Here is a 22,661-nt window from a genome sequence, read left to right as displayed (position 1 = left end):
AATACTTTTGACTTACTTTAATTGTATATAAACTATAAAGGGATTAAAATATAGTATTATTTTAATTCTACAAATTGATTTAGGTTATATAAAGTAATATGCTCATTGGTCATTTTTAAAAATGTTTAATTTATTTAAGAAATATCCTACACATAAAAAGAGTTGATGTTCTTTAAACATTTGACATAAATTTTGTACACAGATGCTCTCCTAGGTACATTAACGCCTATAAATAGGTATACAAATAATTTTTATTTATCGGTTAGTAAAGGTTAAAATACAGGGTACTTAAAAATAATTATATTTTATTTATTTAAAGTATCTTATTAAGAGATGCGGACAAATATACAATTTTCAGCCTCACGCGCAAACGATCATGTCACATATTTACACACTTGTTCATACGGTAGCTCTTTTTTAACAGACCTATCTTTTACAAGTTCTATATCTATACTATAATTTCCTATATGAAGTTTGTGCACTATTCCTTTCATGCCTTTGTATTTCCCCCACAGAATCATGACTTCTTTTCCAATTGCAGGTATTACTGTCTCTAAATATTCCTGATCAATCTTTACAACATGATTCTCAACTTCCTTGGGCGATTTTAATTTTACCTTCCCAACAAAGTTAGAGTTCTCCACAGACTGAATGACTCCTTTAGCTTTATAATATTTTTCACCAAGATTTTTTGTAATTATTTTCACCATTAAACCTTCCCTTAACCAACCTTCTACATTACTGTCATCATCTATGCGTTTAGATTTACGTTTTATTCCTTTATTTGTCAAACTTGTGTCTGGTTCTATATACTTATCACTTAATTTTTCTTGTTTTATACCAGAAATTATAGAACTTGATATAATGGTATTAGAACCTTCATCTTCAACCCTTTCCGATTTTATGACAATGGGAAGTAGCTTTGGTTTCTTGTTTATCTTCATTTCAAGAATTAGAGGTGCATCAGGATCTGTTCGCTTCAGTGGTTCTTTAAAAGTCTCCATTTGTTCATTGCCTTCTTGGTGACCCTTCTCTACTTGTTTTTCTATAAACTCCATCATACGTTCTTCATCATCTTTATCCATTTTTTGCTTCTTTGCTTTCTTTTCTTGAGCTGCCAATGTTTCTGGATCTCTGTCAATATATGTTACATACCAACCTATGAAAGACAGAAAAATAATTGAAATACAATTACAATCCATTGGAAATAGTCATGGGTATAGAATCATCAGATAAAATAAATATAACAACAATATTGATTACCCTTTTCTGTTTCATCGACAACGCATTGTCCAGAACGTCCGAGCCATTTAACAAATGCAGTCAAAGTAATCCAAATTGTAGCATTCATATGTATATGTCCTCTGTCTGAGATATATTCTTGATAAACACGATTAGCAGGCACACGTCTGGTGCCAAACTGTCTCTTTAATAAATTTAGATAACCATGCGAGAATTCCCTCGAAAATTGATCCATATAACGACTTGCATTGTCAGCAAACAGTAAAAGCTGTCGATGATGAGACTCTGACATAGTATGACACTTGAATCCATTTTCGTCCCTGCATTGTTTTTGACACATCTGACAATACCATCGTAATTTTTGCAAACCCTTAGCTTTAATTTTGTTTGCTATGTACTTTGGTGTTCCTACTTCGTGTTTACCCATTGTTAAAGAGACGCATGAACTGAGAAATCACTCCTTTAATGTTGATGAAATAGTACCTCAAATTAATTTTATTAAACAATAAATACTATCTCTTCAATTAATAACTTTACGTTACGAATCGTATATCGTAATTTAGCGACATTAAACTTTTTTCTTCTTCTTTCGACAAGACTGTATTACTGCCATTTAATTGTTCGTAATGTTTTTATTTCTAACCAAACTGTGTACACAGTGTGGCCAGATTTGTCATAATTGAGTGCATCGATGATCGACGGCGACACTAGTAACGACGAACTTCCACATGTTACTTTAGATCAGAACTTCACGCAACTTCGGGCAATCGATAAAAAAGACCCATGGCGAAATTTCAAATCGTTCTGAAAAAATTATTTTCGGTTGCGAGGGTCAATTGCAATCATTTTTGGTCAATAGACATACATTTTTCGTCTATAAGGAATTCATGATACGAAAATACTTTGAATAACAGATCTATTCTCTACTTTATCTGTGCCTAAATAATTAAATATCAACTGTCGACATAAATCTTTTTATCAACAGTGGCTATGATTCCAATCTATTAATTATTCTGTAAATAAAATGAAGTTACAATTAAAGTGTGGAAATACTTTTAAATATATCCTTAAAATAATGCAAACGTAAAATTATAAGATTGTACAATATAGAAACTGTTAAATGATTGACCAACAATTAGTCGAAATGAAGAGAAAGTTCGTTGCAAAGTGAAAGTAAAAAGTTCATGCTAACAGTAAGAAATTCTGAATGAATGGTATCTGTTAATAATCAGTGTTGTCTTTTAATAAGTAACCAAAAAGCATAGTATTATTCGAAGTTTCGAGATTATCTATGATATTTAAAATAAACTTTGCTCAAATAGTATATTTTCTGTCTATAAAAGGCCTGGCAAAAATACTGGACACGAGCAAAAATAGCGCGTGGCAAATTGTTAAATACGCGTGCGCGACCACGTATGATATTCGGTCACAACACAACTGCCAACAAACACTTTAGTGCCTTTCAGTAGTATTGATAAGTGTTAGTTTGTTTACTGCATTTATTACACTATGTCGTCCGGCGGCTGGGAATTAGTTGGAAGGAACAAAAAGGATAAAAGCAATGGAAAGATTAATAAACTCACTAAAACTGAAAAAAAGAAATTTATTGAAAATGCTCCAAAAGTAGAGGATTTTTGTAAGCTGTTACTTTTAACCTCAGTTAATCTTTTATTTTTAGTGAATATTGTTAATTAAAATTGTTACGATCAACAATCAGTATTGTTTAAATAAAAACACAATGCAAATATTTTTCTGGCACCAGAAAATGTTTAACATTGAGTTACGTTGTGGTTTAAAAGTCTATCACTGAAAGAATTTATACGTTTCAGTACCTCTGAGTCAAGTGAAGAGTTTGTACGATAATTTGGAAAACAAAGAAAATAAGAAATTGTCAAAGGAAAAAGAAAGTAAAACTAAAGAAAATGAAGAGAAGAAGAAGCAACAAAAACAACAACAATCAGAAAAAAAGAAACAAGAGCCTAAGGAGAAGCCTCCAAAATCTATAAAAGATGCATTAAATGCGGTATAAATACATACATTTTTAATATAATTTTTATCTAATTTGTGTAAAAATTTATCATTGGAGGTTCATTACCAACAGATTAATCCAGATGAGCTTAGTGATGTTTTGACTAGCGGTCAAACAATATTTCCAGAGGCACCATTAATTTGGCTAAAAAATCTTGCTGCATTTCTCAATGTAAAGTTACCTATTGACAAAGAAGATGCAATTTTCTCTGGGAAACCCAAAGATTATCCATTGAGTGTAGTACCTAAACCAATTTCTTCCACTTTAGAGAAAGCCATTGAGTTGGCAGGGAAAAGGACAGCACAACTTTTTTATGAAAATACTCTGACTGCAATGGCTACCGACATGGTAAGAAGATCAGCTGTTGTTGGCCACAAAATATTTTTACAACTTTTAGCATGTATTGACCCTGAAATGACTGTTGCTAACATTCCTAAACTAATCGCCGTGAGAAATTCCTATCAAAATAGAAAAACTATTGGATTATCTCTACTATGGGCTTTGTCACAAGCTGGTAGGGAAAACTTGGCTGTGGGTTTAAAAGTGTGGCACGAAGTAATGTCTCCCATGTTAGAAACAAAGAGTTACTCGAATTATGTAGCACAAATTCTTAATGATCTTGCTTTCAAGCATGAGAATTTCCATGATCTCAAACCAGAAATGTATCTTGACATTGTTGAAGATGTATATTCTGGAAAGCTTAATATACCTGTCACTGTAAGCAGAGAAATCGATAACAGTGTTGAAAGATTAAGAGTAAGTATTTAACATTTACGAATATTAGTAACTACTCCAAATTGTGAACTATAATATTTCTTGCATTCATTTTTCAGCTTATATTATTTAAAAATAAAAATATAAGTTACACAAAACTGTTTGAAATATTAATGGGTAAAGTTACACAAAAAGTACATGCAAACTATAGGGATGAATTAATTAAAGCTCTTGTAGCTTGTTTGACTACAGATCCTCTTTGTTTTTCTGTTTGGAGATCTCTTTATGCCAAGAATTTGTACCAGTCTCATCTAATTTTAACATACATCGGTAAGATTTAATAGCAGAAAATATGAACTTTCAGTTAACAAATTAAAAAAATTAAAACTTTATTTTTTAGATGCCAAATGGAGTATCTTACATACAGCTTTGGAAACAAAGTGTTTAAAAGAAACGTCTATAGTATTTCAGACAACTAATGAGAGGTGGAAAAAGGGCAAAGATGAAAGTCTTGCTGGTAGTTGCAGTAAAATATGCAAGGTAGGCACATAGAGAACATACTTTTAAGATCGGTATTTACATGCGAATACTTAAAAATTTTTAATTATTGCAATATAGCTGCTAATATGCATGGTATGCGAGCATTTGTTTAAAACTAAATTTTTATTTTGCTCTTTTATGAAGAAAACACATACAACGTTATTAGTAAATTATTAAAGTAAAACATCCCGTATTTTAGTTGGACATTAATCAATTAATTATTTTCAACTAATTAATTGATTAAACGATGCGATACAAAATTTAGTCGATTACTAAAATTCACGCCGAATGACGATTATATTAATCATTAATTGCTCACAACCTTTTTCTATGATACATTATTCTTATTGTCACTTGCGACAATCGTTGATTAAATTAATCAATCTAATGATTCATTATTCAATAAGAATAATGCAATTTTAGAAACATGAATGATTAATTCATTTTCGTGAGATCCATTTTGATTATCATGAATGATTAATAATTCGTTACAATCGCAGTCGTCAATCTTTACTTCGATTAAAATTTCATTAAACGCTATCCTGTACGGAGTTCATATCCAAAATTTTTTTAAATATCCCGCGTCTTGCTTGCTCGTAACGTTCTATGCTTCGTGTGCGCGCAACGACATTTAACAGAGTTACAATTTTCACGGAACGTGTAAGTTGCTTCTTGACTGATTGTGAAAAGGATTATTTGATCACGCATACAATTTTTAGTAACATCTATCGAAACGTTTATGTGGACATTGAACTCTCTATTGGAAACATTGCTTTCGAACATCTCGATAAATTCAAATCTCAGTTATAGCTTAGGTTAGGTAAGCTTGTTTTTTCGGGAGTAGCTATCGATCGCATATTGTCCCCTTTACACTACCAGTGACGACATTCATCGTTCATCGTCATCATAATTCTTTTTCAACGACAAATACGTATTTAAAATAATTGAAATAGAATAATTTAGAACACATACACCTACCGCATTGATTTCAGAGGTAAGAAATACGTATTCGCGAATCAGTAAATGTGTAAATTCATTTATTTAAATCGACGACGTAATAGTTTTCATAGTATTTATGGCAACCTTTAGTCCTTAAATTTGTTCTTAATGGAAACATTGTCAATGTTTTAAGCTATAAATAAATTGTCGCAGCGGTACATAGGTTTTTGTCAATATTATTTGACTGCTTTGCAGATTCTACTAGTGAAAATGACAGCTTCATCCAATAAGAAATTTCCCTGGGGAAAGGGAATTATTTTATTATTACTTCTGACTGGTGCTATTGTAGGTTACGATGTTTACCAACACGATAATTTTAAAGGTGACATAGAAAAGAAATATTTTTCTTGTTTAAACTGATTATTATTTAATAATAAATTATTAATATTGCGTTTGCACAGAGTCCAGTACAGGTAAGTTCTTGAATAGAAGTGGATTATCTGCACACGGACAAAAAACATGGACTACGGTGCAAGGATATTCTTTCAAGACGCTTCAATTTATAGAAGCTAGTTCACCAGAATACTACAAAGCAGCCATTGAAACATGTAAACCTTATATCAAACTAGCAGGAGACTTTTATCTTGTGATGAAAAATGTTTCTCTCAAAATTTATGATAATGCTGTGACGTATGTTAGAAAGAATCAGCCTGTGGTTCTGCAGACAGTACGTATCAAAAATTTGATGCAAGACGTGTATACATAATGTAATTACTTTATGTGGTTCGTAGATTGAATATTATACTCCAGGAATGTTAGATGAAATTCGTTTGCGGAGTAATCAGGGACTGGAACTTTTGAAAATTTATTCAAACATGTTCATGGAAAAATTTATTGAATATTCAAGTGCAACACTACGATGGTTAGAGTACAATGTTTTTGTGTAAGTATGAAAATCTGTTAAAAATTTAAATCATTGCGAATAAACTATAAAAATCTGACAAGCACAAAGAATTTATTGTGGCTTTAAATAGTATGTTTTATAAATCTGTTATTCTTTTAGCGGAAAATTAAGTCCAGAAAATTTGCAAAATTATGCCTTAAAGGCAATTGATACCACACAAACTTTGGCAAGTCAAACTTATAATTGGGTGTATGAAAAGGTGCAAACACTATCGAAAGTTCCGTAAATGAAATGTTTTGAATGATGCAACCAATTTTTTTAGTGATAAAAATCTCCTCCCACACCTCAGCATTTACTTTTATGATTCCAAAGTTGAACATTGTATATTTCCAAATGTATTGCGGCGGCCATTTCACCTGTGATATTTGAAGAATGTAACATGTTTCAATGAATCATGACATTTAAAAAATCAGAAAATTTGATCAGTGTTGATCTGTTTTTTTAAGTTACTGTTTCATGTCAAGCAAAGTAATTATTAAAGTAATATATAGACTACTCTCTACTAGTATCAAACTTGAATCTATTATTTTGTACATTTAATATATTTTCATTTAATGATCCTGGTATGTGGATTAAATAATAATATAACAAGTTAATGTGTGAATTGAACATATATTGAATAAAGTTATTTTTTTTTGGTATTTTTCTTATAAAAATAAAGGAGGAGTGGACAGTATAATTAATTTCTTAATATATGCAGAATATTAACATAATGCCATTGGATACATCAATAAGTATAACGATAGCGATGTTCATAGGAGTAGTAGAATAATGTTGATAAATATAGAAATAGTAATAATAATAATTATTATAATTATAAATATAGTAGCGCTAATGATGTAACTAATGGAGATGATTATGGTGGTAATGATAATTTTAACAAGAATATATTAAAGTTTTATATGGAAAGAGATCAATGGAATGTGACGCCAGTCACATCCATAGAACTATGTCACAGAGTAATATATGTTACTTTGTGGCTATGTATGTAAAAATGAGTATCGTAGTTTCCTTCCTTCTGAGAAATGAATTTGGTAGAAATTATCTTCCTTTCTTCCACTATATAGTTTTACAACATTCCTCCCTGATTATATGTGTGACCGTGCAACGTTAAAATGCACAATGGTTGTAAATATTAATTACAATTATAGTTCGTGAGGGAAAAAAACCTTCATTGTATTTTTATATATTTGATTGCATAGATATTCTTCTTCTTCATCCCTAATTCGTGCAAGTACTTCCAAAATCTGACTGTGAAAAGAGAAAGCAAACAATAATACACAAAACTAAAAACTAGATATTATTAATAGTTAAAATTATAATTAGATTTTCGACAGTTCATTAGTATTTACACTATAGTGCATGGTTCGTTCCTTCCTTTAACCATCCGATCGGGTTGCCACTTTTCTTTTTTAACAGACGGAAAGTTTGTAATTACATCTTTTGCAGAAGCATGAGTTGGTCTTATTTCACACCATGGACAATCAGTTTCTATCATCAACCTGTCCGAAGGAATTGTTGTAACGGAAAAAAGATTTTCCTCTGTTTTAAGAGAACTGCAGAATGTTATGAAAATCAGTTTTATTTTCATAAAAGGTTGCAAGTATATCGAGTAAATAACGTAACTTTATCATCTTAATTGTTTCCGAAATCACTAAATCAATTTGAATTATTTTTTTTCCCCGAAATTTTGATTCAAAGAGGTCTATAAGCCGATTATAATATTTTTGTAGATTAATTTTTTTCGAAGTTTCCATCGCTAGTTTGATTCTTTTTAAATAGAATGATAGTTATTTCATAGCTGAATTTAGTAGTAAAATTCTAGGAATGAAAGTGTTGGAGTATAATTTTTCAAGATATCTAGCTAGTAGGATATAATTTAACCCTGACTGACCATGAATCATGAATCACTGAACGCGTCCTCTTTTGAAAAGAATACTTCCTACAACAGCATTAGTATTATTATTTTGATAGTTGAATATCTCGAAAACTACTAAAACCATGAAAGAAAATTGATCTACAAAAAATGTACTATAATCGTTCTACTGAACCAGAATGTCGAAAAAAAGTTAATTGGTCTAGTAGTAACAAAAATAATTTAGGTGAACAAGTTATATTCACTCTATATACATATAATTTACTTGACATACCATCCATTAATGCCAATGTATAGTCCCATTTGTAATATAGAATTAGCTTCTTCTGGATTGCCATCAAAGGAGTGTACAACACCAGCTGTTAATGTGTCTTTGTGTTTTCTTAAAATTCTTACAAAATCTTCGCTAGCATTACGGCAGTGTAAAAACATTGGTAATTTTAAAGTAGAGCACAGTGATAACTGCATTTCAAAATACTTTTTTTGTACATCCTTTGAACAAAAGTGTAACCTATCATAATCTAGTCCCATTTCACCAATAGCAACGATCTTATCTTTATTATCTGCAGCTAAATCTGATAATGATTTGAGGTATGCTTCTGGATCACCACTTTCTTCAAATTCATTACAACGTGTTGGATGACAACCAATCGTTGAAAATAATCGTTCTGGAATATATCCAATGATCAATATGCAATGAAGTTTGATAGAATGCAAAAAATAATAACATAATATATACCTAGATATTTCCATTGACATGCATTTTTTGTTGTTGCAGTTATAGAACAGAATCACAGCAACCATTGCATCTCTCTTTCAGCGGTTTCTTCATATGCAATGATTGCATTACGATCTAATAAGACATAAATAAACAGTACATTATAATAATAAATTTTTACCCTCGCAGTTGAAAGCCTGCAAGGTTTATAAAACATTAAATGTTCCAAAATCATTGTACCCATTTAGAAAACGTCAATAGCTCTATTTAAAGAAAGAATTTAATAATTATAGACTACAGCTGCCCGTGATAGAGAGACGCGACAGTGACAATGTTTCGTTTGTTGAATTAATTTATATACATGTAATCTAATATTTCCAAATTTTTATATAAAATTATCTTACCATCTGTTCGTGCTATTTCAAGAGCCTTCTTACTCTCCTCTATATTACCGGCAGTAATTATAATTTTCGACAGATTGTTACTCCAACTTCGTTCTAATACTTTATCTAAATCCGGTTGATGTTTCTGCGCTCCATTGTAAATTCCTTGGTACATAGAATCCGACAAATTAGCCCCAATATCTGTATTAAAATTAACAACGGTAGAACGTATCAATCGTCAGTGTATAACCTCTCTCTAAATATTTGAAATCAACAGAAAAAATACGCTGCAGCATGTATAAAAATATCGAACACCGAAATGTTAACACAATTAACGAGGAAAGAGTTTGATTACCTATAAATTTTCGTAAATTACTCATTCTAGCTCCAAGCATTCGACGTATGAACGAAGTGACAGTTTTCAAGCACAGTAACTGTCTGAAAGGTTAGCAGGTGTCTTATTTAGCCGGCGTTGTGCACTGACACATGGGTTTATTGAATACTTGACGTTCCATGAGAATGGAAGTTATGTTTTCGTATTATTTACTATATGTGATAATTTTAAATTAAATTATCGTTTTCGTAATGTATTATCATTTTTATTCAGCTTATTAGATATTTCTATCCGTTTAATTCATATATACATATATATATATATATATATATATATTTAAATGTAACTTATATAATTCGAAAGTATAATTGCTTAAGACAATTAAATGTTATGATAGTGTTTAAATACATGAGAAACGTGTGGTGTATAATTTATACTTCTTTATTACAAATCTTAACTTATTATACAGGAAATGTTATGTTGTAATTTATTGTGAAAAATTGAGTAGGTAATTGTTTAAAATATTTTTATTAAGTCTCCTGCTTCCAAATTCGAAAAATTTCGTTATTGCATAGACTTGACAATAGAATTTATTTTTTCAATACATTCTTCTTTTTTCTTAGCAATGGCAGCTTCTGCTTCTACAAACTGCTGACGTCCAATTTTGCCTGGCACTAATTTGTCTACATAAAGTGCTTGCTGTTGATTATAAAGTTCTTTCAGTGTCCTATCATACTTCTGTAATTCCTGAACTCGATCGTAAACATCTCCAGATTCTCCTTTTAAGCGTTGCGCAATTTCTGCAACAGCGCTTGTTGCACTTTTGTAATCTTGATTAATGCCTTTAACAACTGACAAAAATGCATTGGCATCCTTATTCGATTTCAGATATGCTAACTGATCATCCAATTCATTGTAAGAAGTTACTCGTCTATCTTGAGCAGCTAAGATCTTTTCACATTGTCCAGCAATTCTCAATTTACTCTCTGAAATTTCATCTTTATCTATGGAAAAATCAAGCCTTACATAGGTAATTACTAATAAGAATAATAAGTATAATGCAGCTGCTACAAGTAATGGTTCTTGTAACATCAATATACGTGGAAATGTGTATTTAAGTTTGAAATTCTGAATATGATTTTCAACCAAGTTTTTCTTTGTGACAGCAATTACTGGACGGCCGGTAGTATCTAGATATGTGTAATGAAGAGAATCTGGCAAACGTGTTGCTGAATATGGGAGGATTAGTTCAATGTTCTTTGAACCCTCAGGTAAAATAATTTTTACAAGCAATTCGTCTACAATCATATCGTCAAACACATGATCCAGTAGTCTCATTTCCAAAGTGTACTGATCTCCAGAATGGAATAAATACTCATAGCTGGGTACATTGTATCCAACTATATATCGGGTTTTCCAACCACCAAAAAGTGGAAATCGTGGACGAAGATTCAACTCGACAGAATCTTTTTTAATACGTGTATGAGACGTTGAAATATTACCAATTTCATCCCTGTAATAAATATCAGAAGCAGCTGCTGGTAGAATAGTATCAAAGTTCTGAATACTAGCCTGTCCAGATTTTGATTCTCTCGTATATTCATAGCGTGAAAATGAACCTTTCAATAAAGCACCGGTATGCAATAAATCAATATGTTCTTCTACTGCTATATTTCCCCAATGAGATATTTCAATACTTCTTTCCAACCTAGTAACGGTCAGAAACTTGTTGTTGTTTTCAAAGTGTATGTTCAACTCTTCGTATGAGAAAGGAGGAAGTTTTTCATACAGACCATACGTGATCATTGAATCGCTTTGTAAAACTGGTTTAAACTTGGTATAACTTTCAACGTTGCGTGATGGTAGCGATACAGTGGTTGTTTGTTTCATTATATTGTACGGTGAATAAAGATAAATATTTCCTATATATTTTACTAATTGCTTCTCTTTCTGTGTGATCTCCTTAGGATGAGGTATCAGTTTGTGCGTCAATATTATTTCAATTTCAATAGACATAGTTCTACCAGGAGAAAGCGGATCCTTCAATTCAACTTGATAAAAAGTCTTATCTGGATGCGCGTTTACTTTCGTTTCAGTTAATTTTAGTTCAACTCGTACAGGTTCTCTGTAAGCAGCTATATAGCTGAGACTGTTTTTTTCTTCGGGTTCTAACGCAAAGAGAAAACTTCGTATGTGTCGATCTTTGCTTCCATTTCCCAATACAATTCTAGTTGTAATTTTTGTTAGCTGAGATTGCAAATCGATATGTTTGTCCACATTTTTAAGGTTTAGATCGGGATCAACGATGTCGGTAGCGGCGAGAGACTGGATATGTAAACCGAGTACCAACGAGGTACACCATATTAACGTAATTAATCTACACCGAGTCATATTCTCTCCTGTGAAAATTTCTTTTAATTTATATCACTTTTATCATTTAACCGTTTTAACTAACCGGTGAATGGATTACTGTTGTCGGCATATAATACAGACGTGGCGTTTATCCACGATCACCCATTACAAAGAGACAAGAAACTCGTGTGTCAGTATAGTCACAAAACACTCATGGTGGCTCATGCCCATTCCTGTTACTTTGTTATCCCCTAGAACAGTATTTTTTAAATTGTGGTTTGCGAACCCTTGGAAGAGGAAAAGAAGCATGTTATTTATACCTACATGGAATAAAAAATGCTGCCTTTTGTACTATTTTATTTTTATTAAAAATGTTCATTAGAAGATTTCTTACTGAAAATAGAAAAACCGATTTCATATGAAATGTATTCAAAAAGTTATCAATCACTCGCTTGGTCAGTGTTTGTCAGTCGAATTGTGTCTTTCAGTTATTCTGTCCTATTCTTTATTATATTTTTAAAAAATATAATGATTACATTTTGGCAATGATGTTAATAAAGTCATAAGTAAAGCGTATGAGCACAAGAAGGAAATTATACAGCGTTACAGTATAGTGGCTCATTTGAACCATGGGATATGCCTATCTAGAGAATTTATACACTCAACTCCACACATGCATGATATATTCAATATAAATACACGTACTCATTTACCGAATAACGTGGTTCTGTTTATTTTAAAAAATAATATTAAAGATCATAAGAAAGTTAATAATAAATGCAAGCAGCAATTTGTTCTTGCAGATACACAGCAGTCTAGTTTCGTATTATTTCTGGACAGTTGAATAATTATTACAAATTTTCGTCTTTAGAACAGGTATACATTTTTTGCATCTATTTTGTATAATTATAGTAACAGTATTTGTTTTGTTACAGATTTTTTATGTAGCGCAACAAAATGTTTCTACTTCAAGTGACATCTACTCTAAAAAAATCAATATGTAATTAGTAAGTAATATAAATATATTTGTTATTATATGTCGATCTTGCGCATGGTTTTAATGTATTTGTTGCCTTATAAGTAATAGAAGACACTTTATATTTTAATTTGGCAAGACAATACAAAATATACATGCAAAAAGTATAGTCGCTTAGCGTTTAATGATTAGCTCAATTAGATTGTTCATAGAAGAAACATGTATCAACGCCTGCAGTTATACAACTTGTTTTACGTTAAAGTTACTTTTACTTTCCTTGAAATATAACTCATTTATTGTTTGTAAGAATGGTGGCATGTTGCACAAAAACAGTACAATATATATGTTCATAGTAAAATTGTTTATTGTATTAAATCTAATGAAGAAATGTATGTGTAAAAGTATATAAACTAATGGTAGTTTTATTGGACAGTGTATTATTCCACCAAACGAGTAAGCTATGTAGAACATGTTTCAAAGAAATTTACATACATCCAGGAACGATTCATCGTTCTTATAGCAAAGAAACAGAAAGCCAGTTACAATCCAACATCGTTAATGACGTGAGATATTATAAATATTCATAAATTCGATATAAAAGTGTTATTCTATTTAAGATTAATTAAACTTAATAGAGTATTTTTCTGTTTTACAGTTAAAATTTAATGAGGAACAACAAACAGAAATAAATAATTCAAAAAATGTAGGTATAATAAATTTGATGAGTAGTAATGTATAAAATTAATAGATATAGTATTAATATAAATTAATGTAGCAGGAGTCTAAAACAAGGATTAACAACATATTTACATCTCATGATATAAATTGTAAGTACAATAAAACAATGATAATGATATACATAACATTACATGTTAATTATTTTACATGTAAAATATATGCTATCAGAATATTATGCTCTATAAATATTCTTCTATTATTCATTTTAGATATTGACAAATTGTTTCCAAATCCTGTAGGAAGCCTTACTAATATTTATACTATTGTGAATAATGAATTTAATTTAACAAATTCATTGTCCTACAATTATGAAATACATAAACAAAATTCCTCCAAGAAGCAGATGATTAAATGTACAATTAACATTTTATGGCCTTCGGAAATGTCTTTTACTAGTGTAGGACAAAACAGAAAGGCAGCTGTAACACATGCAGCAAAGACGTGTTTGAATTGGTTGCATGTTAATAAAAAAATTACAACATCGAGACCTATATTATATAGCAAAAAAGAAATTAATGAAAAAATGAATGAACTTGTCACGATAAATCTTGAATCAAACTTAAAAAATGAAATTAAAATTATAACAGACATATTTGACAATGTAAGTTTTATTAGCATTAGAAATGTACTTTTAATACTTTCGATTTCAATTTAACCTGCTATTCATAACAAATATTTCTAGGAAATAAAAGCCATAGTAACAACACAATCTACTGCTAATCCTGAAGAAAGTGTCTCAAAACAGGATAAAATGGGCAATTTTTTTGATTTTAAACGACTATCAAAAGATAATATACTTAAGAAAGAAAGACAATCCAACAGGGTAAATGATAAAGATTTGCCTATTGTTCACTACAAGTATGTAATAAAAATTCACGTATTATTAACTTCTTTAACAAAAAATTCATCCTTTACAAATATCTTTAATTTAATTGTTGGATTTTCCAAAGCAATATTTTGTTCTAATTTTTCAAAAGATAAAATATCGGAAAACTCAACTAGTTTTTGACAAATTAGAATAAAGCATTGTTATTGGTAAATTCACAATGGAACGAAAAGCAGTTTGTTTATTTCTCAAAGAAAAAAGAAACTTAATTTACATAATAAAATACTTTTCAGGAGAAACATTCTTTATGCATTAGAGCATAATCAGGTTCTTTTGATTAAAGGCGATACTGGTTGTGGTAAAAGTACCCAAGTACCACAATTCATAATTGATGAATATATAGTACAAAATAAAGTACATAAGTGTAATATACTCGTGTCAGAACCTCGTAGAATTTCAGCTATATCTTTGGCTAATTATGTTGCTGCTGAACGAAACGAGGATGTAGGCCAAACGATCGGTTATCAAGTACGACTCAAGCATATAATACCAAAGCTATCTGGTTCGATTTTGTTTTGCACAACTGGTATATTGTTACGAAGGATGCAGGCTAACCCTTCTTTGAGAGGAGTGTCGCACATAATTATGGACGAATCTCACGAGAGAACCTTGCAGATTGATATACTGCTTAATTTATTGAAAAAAGTGTTGAAGACTAATCCAGATTTGAAACTTATAATTATGTCTGCAACTATGAATGCAGAATTATTCCAGCAGTACTTTTCCTGCGTAGTCATTGACGTTCCTGGGAAAATGTATCCTGTAAAAATGCATTTTATGGATGATATTGATATCTTCAAAAGGCAATCGTTAAATGCTTTCAATTCGAAGAATATAGAAGTTCCTTTCAAAGAAACAATAGGGCTAATCCGCTGGATTTCCAAAAATAAACCACCTGGAGCTATTTTATGTTTCCTTCCAGGTTGGAAAGAAATTCAGTATGTCTATAACGGATTATACAAAAACTTTCATGATAGTGGTTCGTTAATATTACGACTTCATTCCAAACTGTCGCACAACGAACAGGACGAAATCTTTAATCCTGCTCCTCCAAATGTTCGAAAAATTATTTTAGCTACAGATATTGCCGAAAGTAGTATTACTATTAAAGATGTCAGTTATGTTATAGATACTGTGATTAAGAAGGAAACGTGCTGGAATAACACTAAGTGTTTATATGGTGTAAGCAATGTTTGGATATCACAGGCAAATATTTGTCAAAGGTAACTGTTGTCTTATTCAGGGAGTCGCATTTTAATTTTTCGACGTTATCTACGAGTCTTAAAAATGAACTTACTTGGAAAAAAGTGTACTGATCAAAACATCTCTCTAGAAACATTTTTTTGCAAACCACTAGATTTAGAGAGTGATGTGGACGGATTAAAATGGTACTCCTTGTATACAGTATTCTATGGTATTCTATCTAAAAAAAAAAAAACAAAAATTAACATATTTTTTTATTAACATTTAGAAAAGGAAGAGCTGGACGCGTTAAACCTGGTGAAAGTTACCATTTAATTTCGAAAGAAGCATACAATACATTACAGTTGTTTCCAGTGCCGGAAATAACTAGAACGGCGTTAGAGGGAGCAATTCTTATTAGTAAAATGTATAGCAATGAGAAAGTGCATGATTTCTTTAATAATATGATTGAAGTTCCTAATAAAACATCAGTAAATCAAGCTATACATAGTTTAGAACAACTTGATATTCTTGACGAGAATGAAAATCTCACAGCTTTAGGAAAACGTGTAATATATTTTTCACTGGAACCTAGGCTCAGTAGAGCACTGTTATTTGCTTGTGTATTTCAGTGAGTGGATATATGTTAATTTCAGTCAAGTTATATTACTTGTACTAAGTGATTTTTTTCACATTTTTTAGGTGTCTAAATCCTATTCTATCAATAGTTTCTCTGCATACTACCGATAATGAAATGTCTGCTACTTCGTTAAATGATAAATCTACCATGAGGGAAATGAAACAAAAGCTACACAACTCAAGCGATCATATCGCCATGTTGCAATATTATATGCAAAGCAAGAATTCTTTAAGTCGTAAATTGAATATGACTTTATATATACTATCAAGTAAGTGTATTAAATATTTACGGAATATATGTTAATTCTATCATAGGTTTCCACGTACGTCGAATTGTGTAAATACAATTATTTAAGAGATAATTAAAAATTAATAGGGTTATATGTACTGCTTTAGATGAACAAAACAAAAACTTTATTTAATATGTTATCACTAGACTGCGGATTTTTATGCAAATTCATATATTTATTAATAGAATTGATAAAATAAGAGCTTTCTAGAGGGTTGTTTCAACCCCTAAATACAATAATTCTTATCTTACTTGAAGTATTTGTTATATTTTTGCATATTAAGTGCATGCTATAGTTTTTTGACAATCTAAATTTCCCATAAATGCATAAATATCCGCAGTCTAGTTATCACAAATACGCGCGTGTGTGTACACAATTAATATAAATATACATATCTTGTACGTATACATATACAGGATATAAGTGGGAACACAACTGCGTATCTACGAAACTGTATAAATCCGCCGTATGATGTTTCATTTGATGTTTGAATTATCTATTATTTATTTGTAGAAATATGTGAATTACATTTAACTGAAGCAATAGATAGTGGTATAATTTCATTATCTCAGTCTGACGACATGAATACGAATTCTAAGCATAATGAGTTGATTCGGGCTATTTTATTTTCGGCTTCAAATCAGGTAATAAGGCAATCAAATTATGGATATAAAAATGGACATTTTACAACACATGAAAATACGCTAATATCTCAGTAAGTATAAGTTTTAAAATGTACATTAGTACATTATAGAATGAATAATCGCAATGTATGTATTTTATCTTTCTTCAGAGATAGGAAAAAAATTATTCTTTCAACAGACAGTGTAAATTATAAACGCAAATTATGGCCAAGTCCGTTTTTAACGTACCTTAATAAACTGGAGTACATTCAGCAACATATATGCGTGGTTCCCGATACAAGCATGATTTCACCTTTATCGGTTCTCTTATTTAACCAAAATGATGTTCGATGTTCGAAGGTATATTTCTTGCAATTGAATATCAATAGACAAAAGATTTGAATAATTATTATGTTTTCAGAGGGATCGAAATGATTTTGACAATGAGAATAGTGTTACCATTGAAATGAATAATTTGGAAAATGTACAGTTATGCTGTGACGAAGAGTTAGTAATTTTACATTCATTTTTTCCACGCTAAATTTGTGTAACATTTAATTCACATACAGACTCTTTTCCAGGACTGCAAACTTATTATTGAAGTTTCGAGATATTTTGTGGAATACTGTAAATTACATAATTCAATATGAGGGCGACGAGAAACAAACAGAAAATTTAAACACGGTTAAATCCTACAGAAGTAAATTGATGTCTGTACTAGTAAATTTATTAAGGGAATCGTCGAAAAATATAGACGCTTCCGAGGTATTATATAATTCAGTTAAATCAGAGACCAAAAATTTTTAATTGTAATGTATTGTTAGATATGTATTATAAATATAACTGTATTTAATATTGATAATCTTTTTAATTTTTAAACCATTATCAAATTTGTTCCTTATCGAAATACAGGCCTCGCGAGACATCGGAGCTTCTCCCACCTTGCTACCTAATTCGCGAGCGTCGCTGCGCACAGCGAGAGGTCCTCATTCGTCCTCTGAAAATTGAAGTAGTTAGACGTGTCGAGACGTACCGGCGTTTCGCGACCAACGTGGTGTATATTTCTAACCTGTTGCTATTTCGTTATTATTACTCCTCATGTTTACTTTCTATCGATGCTTTCGCACAATATTAATACATTTTTTATTATACATTCAATCGACATCGTGATAAATATTGAATTGGTTTCGTACTTCTTCTCCGATAGTCGACCGGTGTTAATTATTAACGTGTCCCTCTGAATTTAATTACTATCTCTTGCAATACAGTTTGAATTTAATTCTTACTCGATTCTAATAATCGTTCGTGCATTTTTAATTTGTTTCTTTTGCAGTCTTTTATTGGAATTCATCGAAATAGAAGCTTCGCGAGACAGCGAAGCCCCCCTCCCCTCTCCACCCGAATTCACGAAACGTGTTCAGACATGTCTAGACATGTCAAGACGTGTCGGCGTTTCGCGACCAACGAAGTACGTATTTCTGATCTTTTGATATTTCCTCATTATTAACAATTATTGTTTAATTATGATATATTTGATTTTAATTCTGTTGCAGTTTCCGATTGGAATTCGACGCCATGGAATGTTTTATTGGCGCGTAAACGACACCGCGATAGATGGCAATCAACTCGACAAACTTCGAAGGGATTATTGGTAAGTTTAAAATACTATAACCAAAATCGACATACATATTGATATTTCTATGTATATTTTTATCTAGTTATTGAGTTATTCGAGCATGATACACAATTTTATAAATATTAAAATCGTTAAAGAACTTTTTCAAAGTATGTACAAATGGCGTCGGTAATGGGACAATATTTTCGACGAAATTAAAAAATTTCAAATCATTCCGGAAAAATTATTTTCGGTTCCGGGGGTCGATTAGAATCATTTTTGGCGTATAGACATAACCCCGAAATCCTACAAATTTTCGAGAAAAAAATTCTTTGCTAGAACAATTTGAATGGAAGGTCGACACGTATACTTCGTATGAACTATGCGACTGAAACGCTAGATGGCGCCACTAGACGGTTTTATTAAAGTGCATCCCCCATTCGCGTCACCAGAGTACAGCAGTCTGTCTTTTTTGCAACTTTTCGCTCTTTTTTCGAGTACATATATCAGATTCGCCACTTTCCCTGTAAAATATATAGATCTCTGCAGAATTCCTAGGACTCATTGAATATTAGTAGTACTTTCTTAGAAGCTACCATACATTTTAATTGCTATCTAAAAATTCAAATGGAATAAAATTGGCCTAATTGGGATGACGAAGTAGACTCATTTCCCCACCACGATATTTCCTTATCCATGTTGGATCTGTGATATCCATTTCAGAATCTTCTCAGGAAGAAGAAGATCTATAAAAGGTTGGTATTCTAATATTGGTTAGGTGATTCTACTAGGTTTGTTCCTCGGTTAACAGGAGTATAGAATGGTAGTGGAGATATGAGAGAAACAGGACAGCTTAGAAACTTCCATCATACGATCCTATTGGATTTGCTTTGTTCATTACAGGAATATAGAATAACTACAGAGTCTTGGGAAGGAGGAAAGTATATGTGTAACTTAAATAAATATATAGCTTACTATGTTCGTGAAAAACTTAAACATTGAAACTTTTTTTTTATTTAATTTTTATTGTTGCATCAACCCATTAGGGTCATTAGCAACCATGATATCTTACAAACGATCGACATAGGAGTAGGTTAAATTAAATCAAAAATTTTATAAGCTTGATATAGAAACAGAGATTAAGTTAAATTAAATAAAATACTTTTATATGTTTAAGAAATTTTAGTACTCTTGAGCAAGAATCTGCAGTCAATTTTATTAATTTGTTTAATATTAAAGGTTTTAAAGAAGCAAAATTTGTGAATGCAGGGTAGAAAATGAGTTCACTAATTTTTTAACAAGATCATCCTATTGGGTCTAGATTTTTCATAACAGGAGCACAGAACTATAACTGTGTTTCTGATAGATAAGCATAGCAAATGATACAGATAATTTTGTATGACGTTATTATTGGACATATTGTTTAACAATTTATTATTTATTTATTATAATATAATCATCAGCTCGTGCATATTTACATATAATATTATAAAGCACAGTAGAATACAACTGCTTCGAGTAACACAGATATTACCTATGAATTTTTATCGCCTGTCGAGATTCGTTTACCGTAACAGCTTTTGGTTCCGATCAATCTTCGTCGTGGCTCCTATTGGCTTCGATCTGTCCTCGTCGTGGTATTTCTCAGCAACAATTCGTCTTTGTCAAAATTAAGAAGTATTACACCTGTGCATAATAGTCGCGTATATGAAACTAGCTGAAAGATACATCATTGCCGGAAGAACACTTTCGAGAAAACAACATATTAAATGGCGTGAAAAATAGAGAAGAGCGAGAAATTTATTTGTGGAACGTTTTAGCGCATAAAAATGTTAATCTAGCAGACAGGATTAATCAGAAAAGAAACGATATAGTACCGGTATTCTCGAAAAAGTTAGGATTACTCAAAAAGTAATGTTATTTTCGTAACAGCATTAGAAGGACTTGTAATATTACATTTATACAGGGTGTTCGGCCACCCTTGGGAAAAATTTTAATGGGAGATTCTTGGGACCAAAATAAGATGAAAATCAAGAATACCAATTTCTTGAATGAGGCTTCGTTAAAAAGTTATTAAAAAATTTAATGAAAAAATTTCAAACCAATCCGAAAAAATTATTTTCGGTTCCAGGGGTCAATTACAATCATTTTTTGTGAATAGACATACCCCCGAAATCCTATCCACTTTCGAGAAAAAAATTCGAGAAGGTGCCTACATTTTTCTACGAAATTGAAAAGTTTCAAAGCGTCCTGGAAAAATTATTTTCGGTTCCGGGGGTCAATTACAATAATTTTTGGTGAATAGACATACCCCCGAAATCCTATCCACTTTCGAGAAAAAAATTCGAGAAGGTGCCTAAATTTTTCGACGAAATTGAAAAGTTTCAAATCGTTCCGAAAAAATTATTTTCGGTTCCAGGGGTCAATTACAATCATTTTTGATGAATAGACATACCCCCGAAATCCTATCGACTTTCGGGGGAAAAATTCGAGAAGGTGCTTAAATTTTTCGACGAAATTGAAAAGTTTCAAATCAATCCGAAAAAATTATTTTCGGCTCCAGGGGTCAATTACAATCATTTTCGGTGAATAGACATACCCCCGAAATCCTATCGACTTTCGAGAAAAAAATTCGAGAAGGTGACTAAATTTTTCGACGAAATTGAAAAGTTTGAAATCGTGCCGAAAAAATTATTTTCGGCTCCAGGGGTCAATTACAATTATTTTTGGTGAATAGACATACCTCCGAAATCCTGCGCATTTTCGAGAAAAAAATTCAGTACGGGCGGAACTTAAAACGTTAATAAATTGTTAACGAAGCCATCTCCCATTATAATTTTTTCCAGGGTTGGCCGAATATGTATAAGGCATTACATTCTAGTAGCTGTAACGTGTCAGTCTTCAGGTTGTAGCAAGTTTATTTCACGCGTGACGTAATTAATCCATCTCATTACGCGTTCGTATATGGGGCACGGTTGTCTACACGGTTTGTTCAAGGAAATCTATGCATTAAAGATGAACAGGTGAGAATACTTACCCAATTTTTCACGAACGAAGTCGCGGCGCCTCTTGCATAAAAGATTTAAATTCATACGAAACGACACAGTTCTTTCGCTCTATTATCGCGGCAAAGTCTAACTTGTGCGATGAAATTTGATTTTTCTTACGTTACAAAGTCCTATATAATTTTACATTTATTTCATACCGTTTCGAGTAGCTATTGCAAGAAGGTCTATTTTAAAATCGATGGTCGAAGAATAGTTTTCGGTTTAGGAGAGTTTCTAAAATCTGGAAGAACCGTTAGCAGTTTGTAAACAGCATAACTCGCGTGTTTGCAAATATCTGAACTTTAACTTCAGAAATACTATACCGTGCAAGTACGGACATCGGTGTACTAAGTGCACCGGACCTGTTTAGATTGCAAACACTGACGTTACACCAGGATCCTTAATATCTCCGCAAACTGCGCTCTCAGCAACGCGTATACATATTACACGAAACATCGGCACCTAACAATGAGGAAATAGGCAACCTACGCGCACGTGAAATTAAACGAAACATCGAGCAATATAATAATTCTTTTAGTAGAAAAGTAAATATTGTTTCCTCCGCTGCTGTTAA

The 22,661-nt window shown here is 31.5% G+C and overlaps 5 protein-coding genes across 7 annotated transcripts; 2 read left to right on the top strand and 3 right to left on the bottom strand.

Moving 5' to 3' along the window:
- Positions 1 to 264: 264 nt before the first annotated feature.
- LOC122396786 (DNA/RNA-binding protein KIN17) lies at positions 265 to 1,971 on the bottom strand. The gene is made up of 2 exons (XM_043395459.1): positions 1,264 to 1,971; positions 265 to 1,159 (listed from the first exon to the last, which is right to left on the bottom strand). Exons 1-2 carry the CDS (start codon positions 1,667 to 1,669, stop codon positions 375 to 377), a joined length of 1,191 nt encoding a protein of 396 aa, XP_043251394.1. The 5' UTR covers positions 1,670 to 1,971; the 3' UTR covers positions 265 to 374.
- Positions 1,972 to 2,661: 690 nt separating this feature from the next.
- On the top strand, positions 2,662 to 6,914 carry LOC122397077 (transmembrane protein 214-A). Its single transcript, XM_043395939.1, has 9 exons — positions 2,662 to 2,878; positions 3,072 to 3,265; positions 3,344 to 4,027; positions 4,105 to 4,315; positions 4,386 to 4,525; positions 5,720 to 5,846; positions 5,926 to 6,191; positions 6,256 to 6,407; positions 6,528 to 6,914. The coding sequence occupies exons 1-9, from the start codon at positions 2,752 to 2,754 to the stop codon at positions 6,652 to 6,654; spliced, it is 2,028 nt and encodes a 675-aa protein (XP_043251874.1). The 5' UTR covers positions 2,662 to 2,751; the 3' UTR covers positions 6,655 to 6,914.
- Positions 6,915 to 7,109: 195 nt separating this feature from the next.
- On the bottom strand, positions 7,110 to 9,877 carry LOC122397078 (putative deoxyribonuclease TATDN1). 3 transcript variants are annotated; one of them, XM_043395940.1, is made up of 5 exons: positions 9,761 to 9,877; positions 9,427 to 9,606; positions 8,579 to 8,972; positions 7,781 to 7,984; positions 7,110 to 7,679 (listed from the first exon to the last, which is right to left on the bottom strand). In XM_043395940.1, the coding sequence occupies exons 1-5, from the start codon at positions 9,798 to 9,800 to the stop codon at positions 7,574 to 7,576; spliced, it is 924 nt and encodes a 307-aa protein (XP_043251875.1). In that variant the 5' UTR covers positions 9,801 to 9,877; the 3' UTR covers positions 7,110 to 7,573. The 3 variants fall into 3 exon arrangements, with proteins under 3 accessions (XP_043251875.1, XP_043251876.1, XP_043251877.1); XM_043395941.1 differs by having other exon boundaries at positions 7,781 to 7,930; XM_043395942.1 differs by having other exon boundaries at positions 9,427 to 9,661; positions 9,761 to 9,823.
- Positions 9,878 to 10,166: 289 nt separating this feature from the next.
- Positions 10,167 to 12,265, bottom strand: LOC122397079 (dolichyl-diphosphooligosaccharide--protein glycosyltransferase subunit 1). The gene has a single exon (XM_043395944.1). It carries the CDS (start codon positions 12,128 to 12,130, stop codon positions 10,304 to 10,306), a length of 1,827 nt encoding a protein of 608 aa, XP_043251879.1. The 5' UTR covers positions 12,131 to 12,265; the 3' UTR covers positions 10,167 to 10,303.
- Positions 12,266 to 12,799: 534 nt separating this feature from the next.
- On the top strand, positions 12,800 to 18,232 carry LOC122396986 (ATP-dependent RNA helicase DHX30-like). Its single transcript, XM_043395786.1, has 14 exons — positions 12,800 to 12,967; positions 13,027 to 13,098; positions 13,501 to 13,630; positions 13,723 to 13,770; positions 13,846 to 13,894; positions 14,015 to 14,406; positions 14,488 to 14,663; positions 14,925 to 15,914; positions 16,163 to 16,504; positions 16,576 to 16,781; positions 17,316 to 17,517; positions 17,596 to 17,785; positions 17,847 to 17,932; positions 18,007 to 18,232. The coding sequence occupies exons 2-14, from the start codon at positions 13,049 to 13,051 to the stop codon at positions 18,230 to 18,232; spliced, it is 3,087 nt and encodes a 1,028-aa protein (XP_043251721.1). The 5' UTR covers positions 12,800 to 12,967; positions 13,027 to 13,048.
- The last annotated feature ends 4,429 nt before the right edge of the window (positions 18,233 to 22,661 follow it).

Source organism: Colletes gigas, unplaced genomic scaffold, assembly GCF_013123115.1.
Source record: "Colletes gigas isolate AHSC1104 unplaced genomic scaffold, ASM1312311v1 Colletes_gigas_Sc00008, whole genome shotgun sequence".
Taxonomy (NCBI): Eukaryota; Metazoa; Arthropoda; class Insecta; order Hymenoptera; family Colletidae; genus Colletes; species Colletes gigas.
This window is presented reverse-complemented; position numbering and strand designations above follow the sequence as displayed.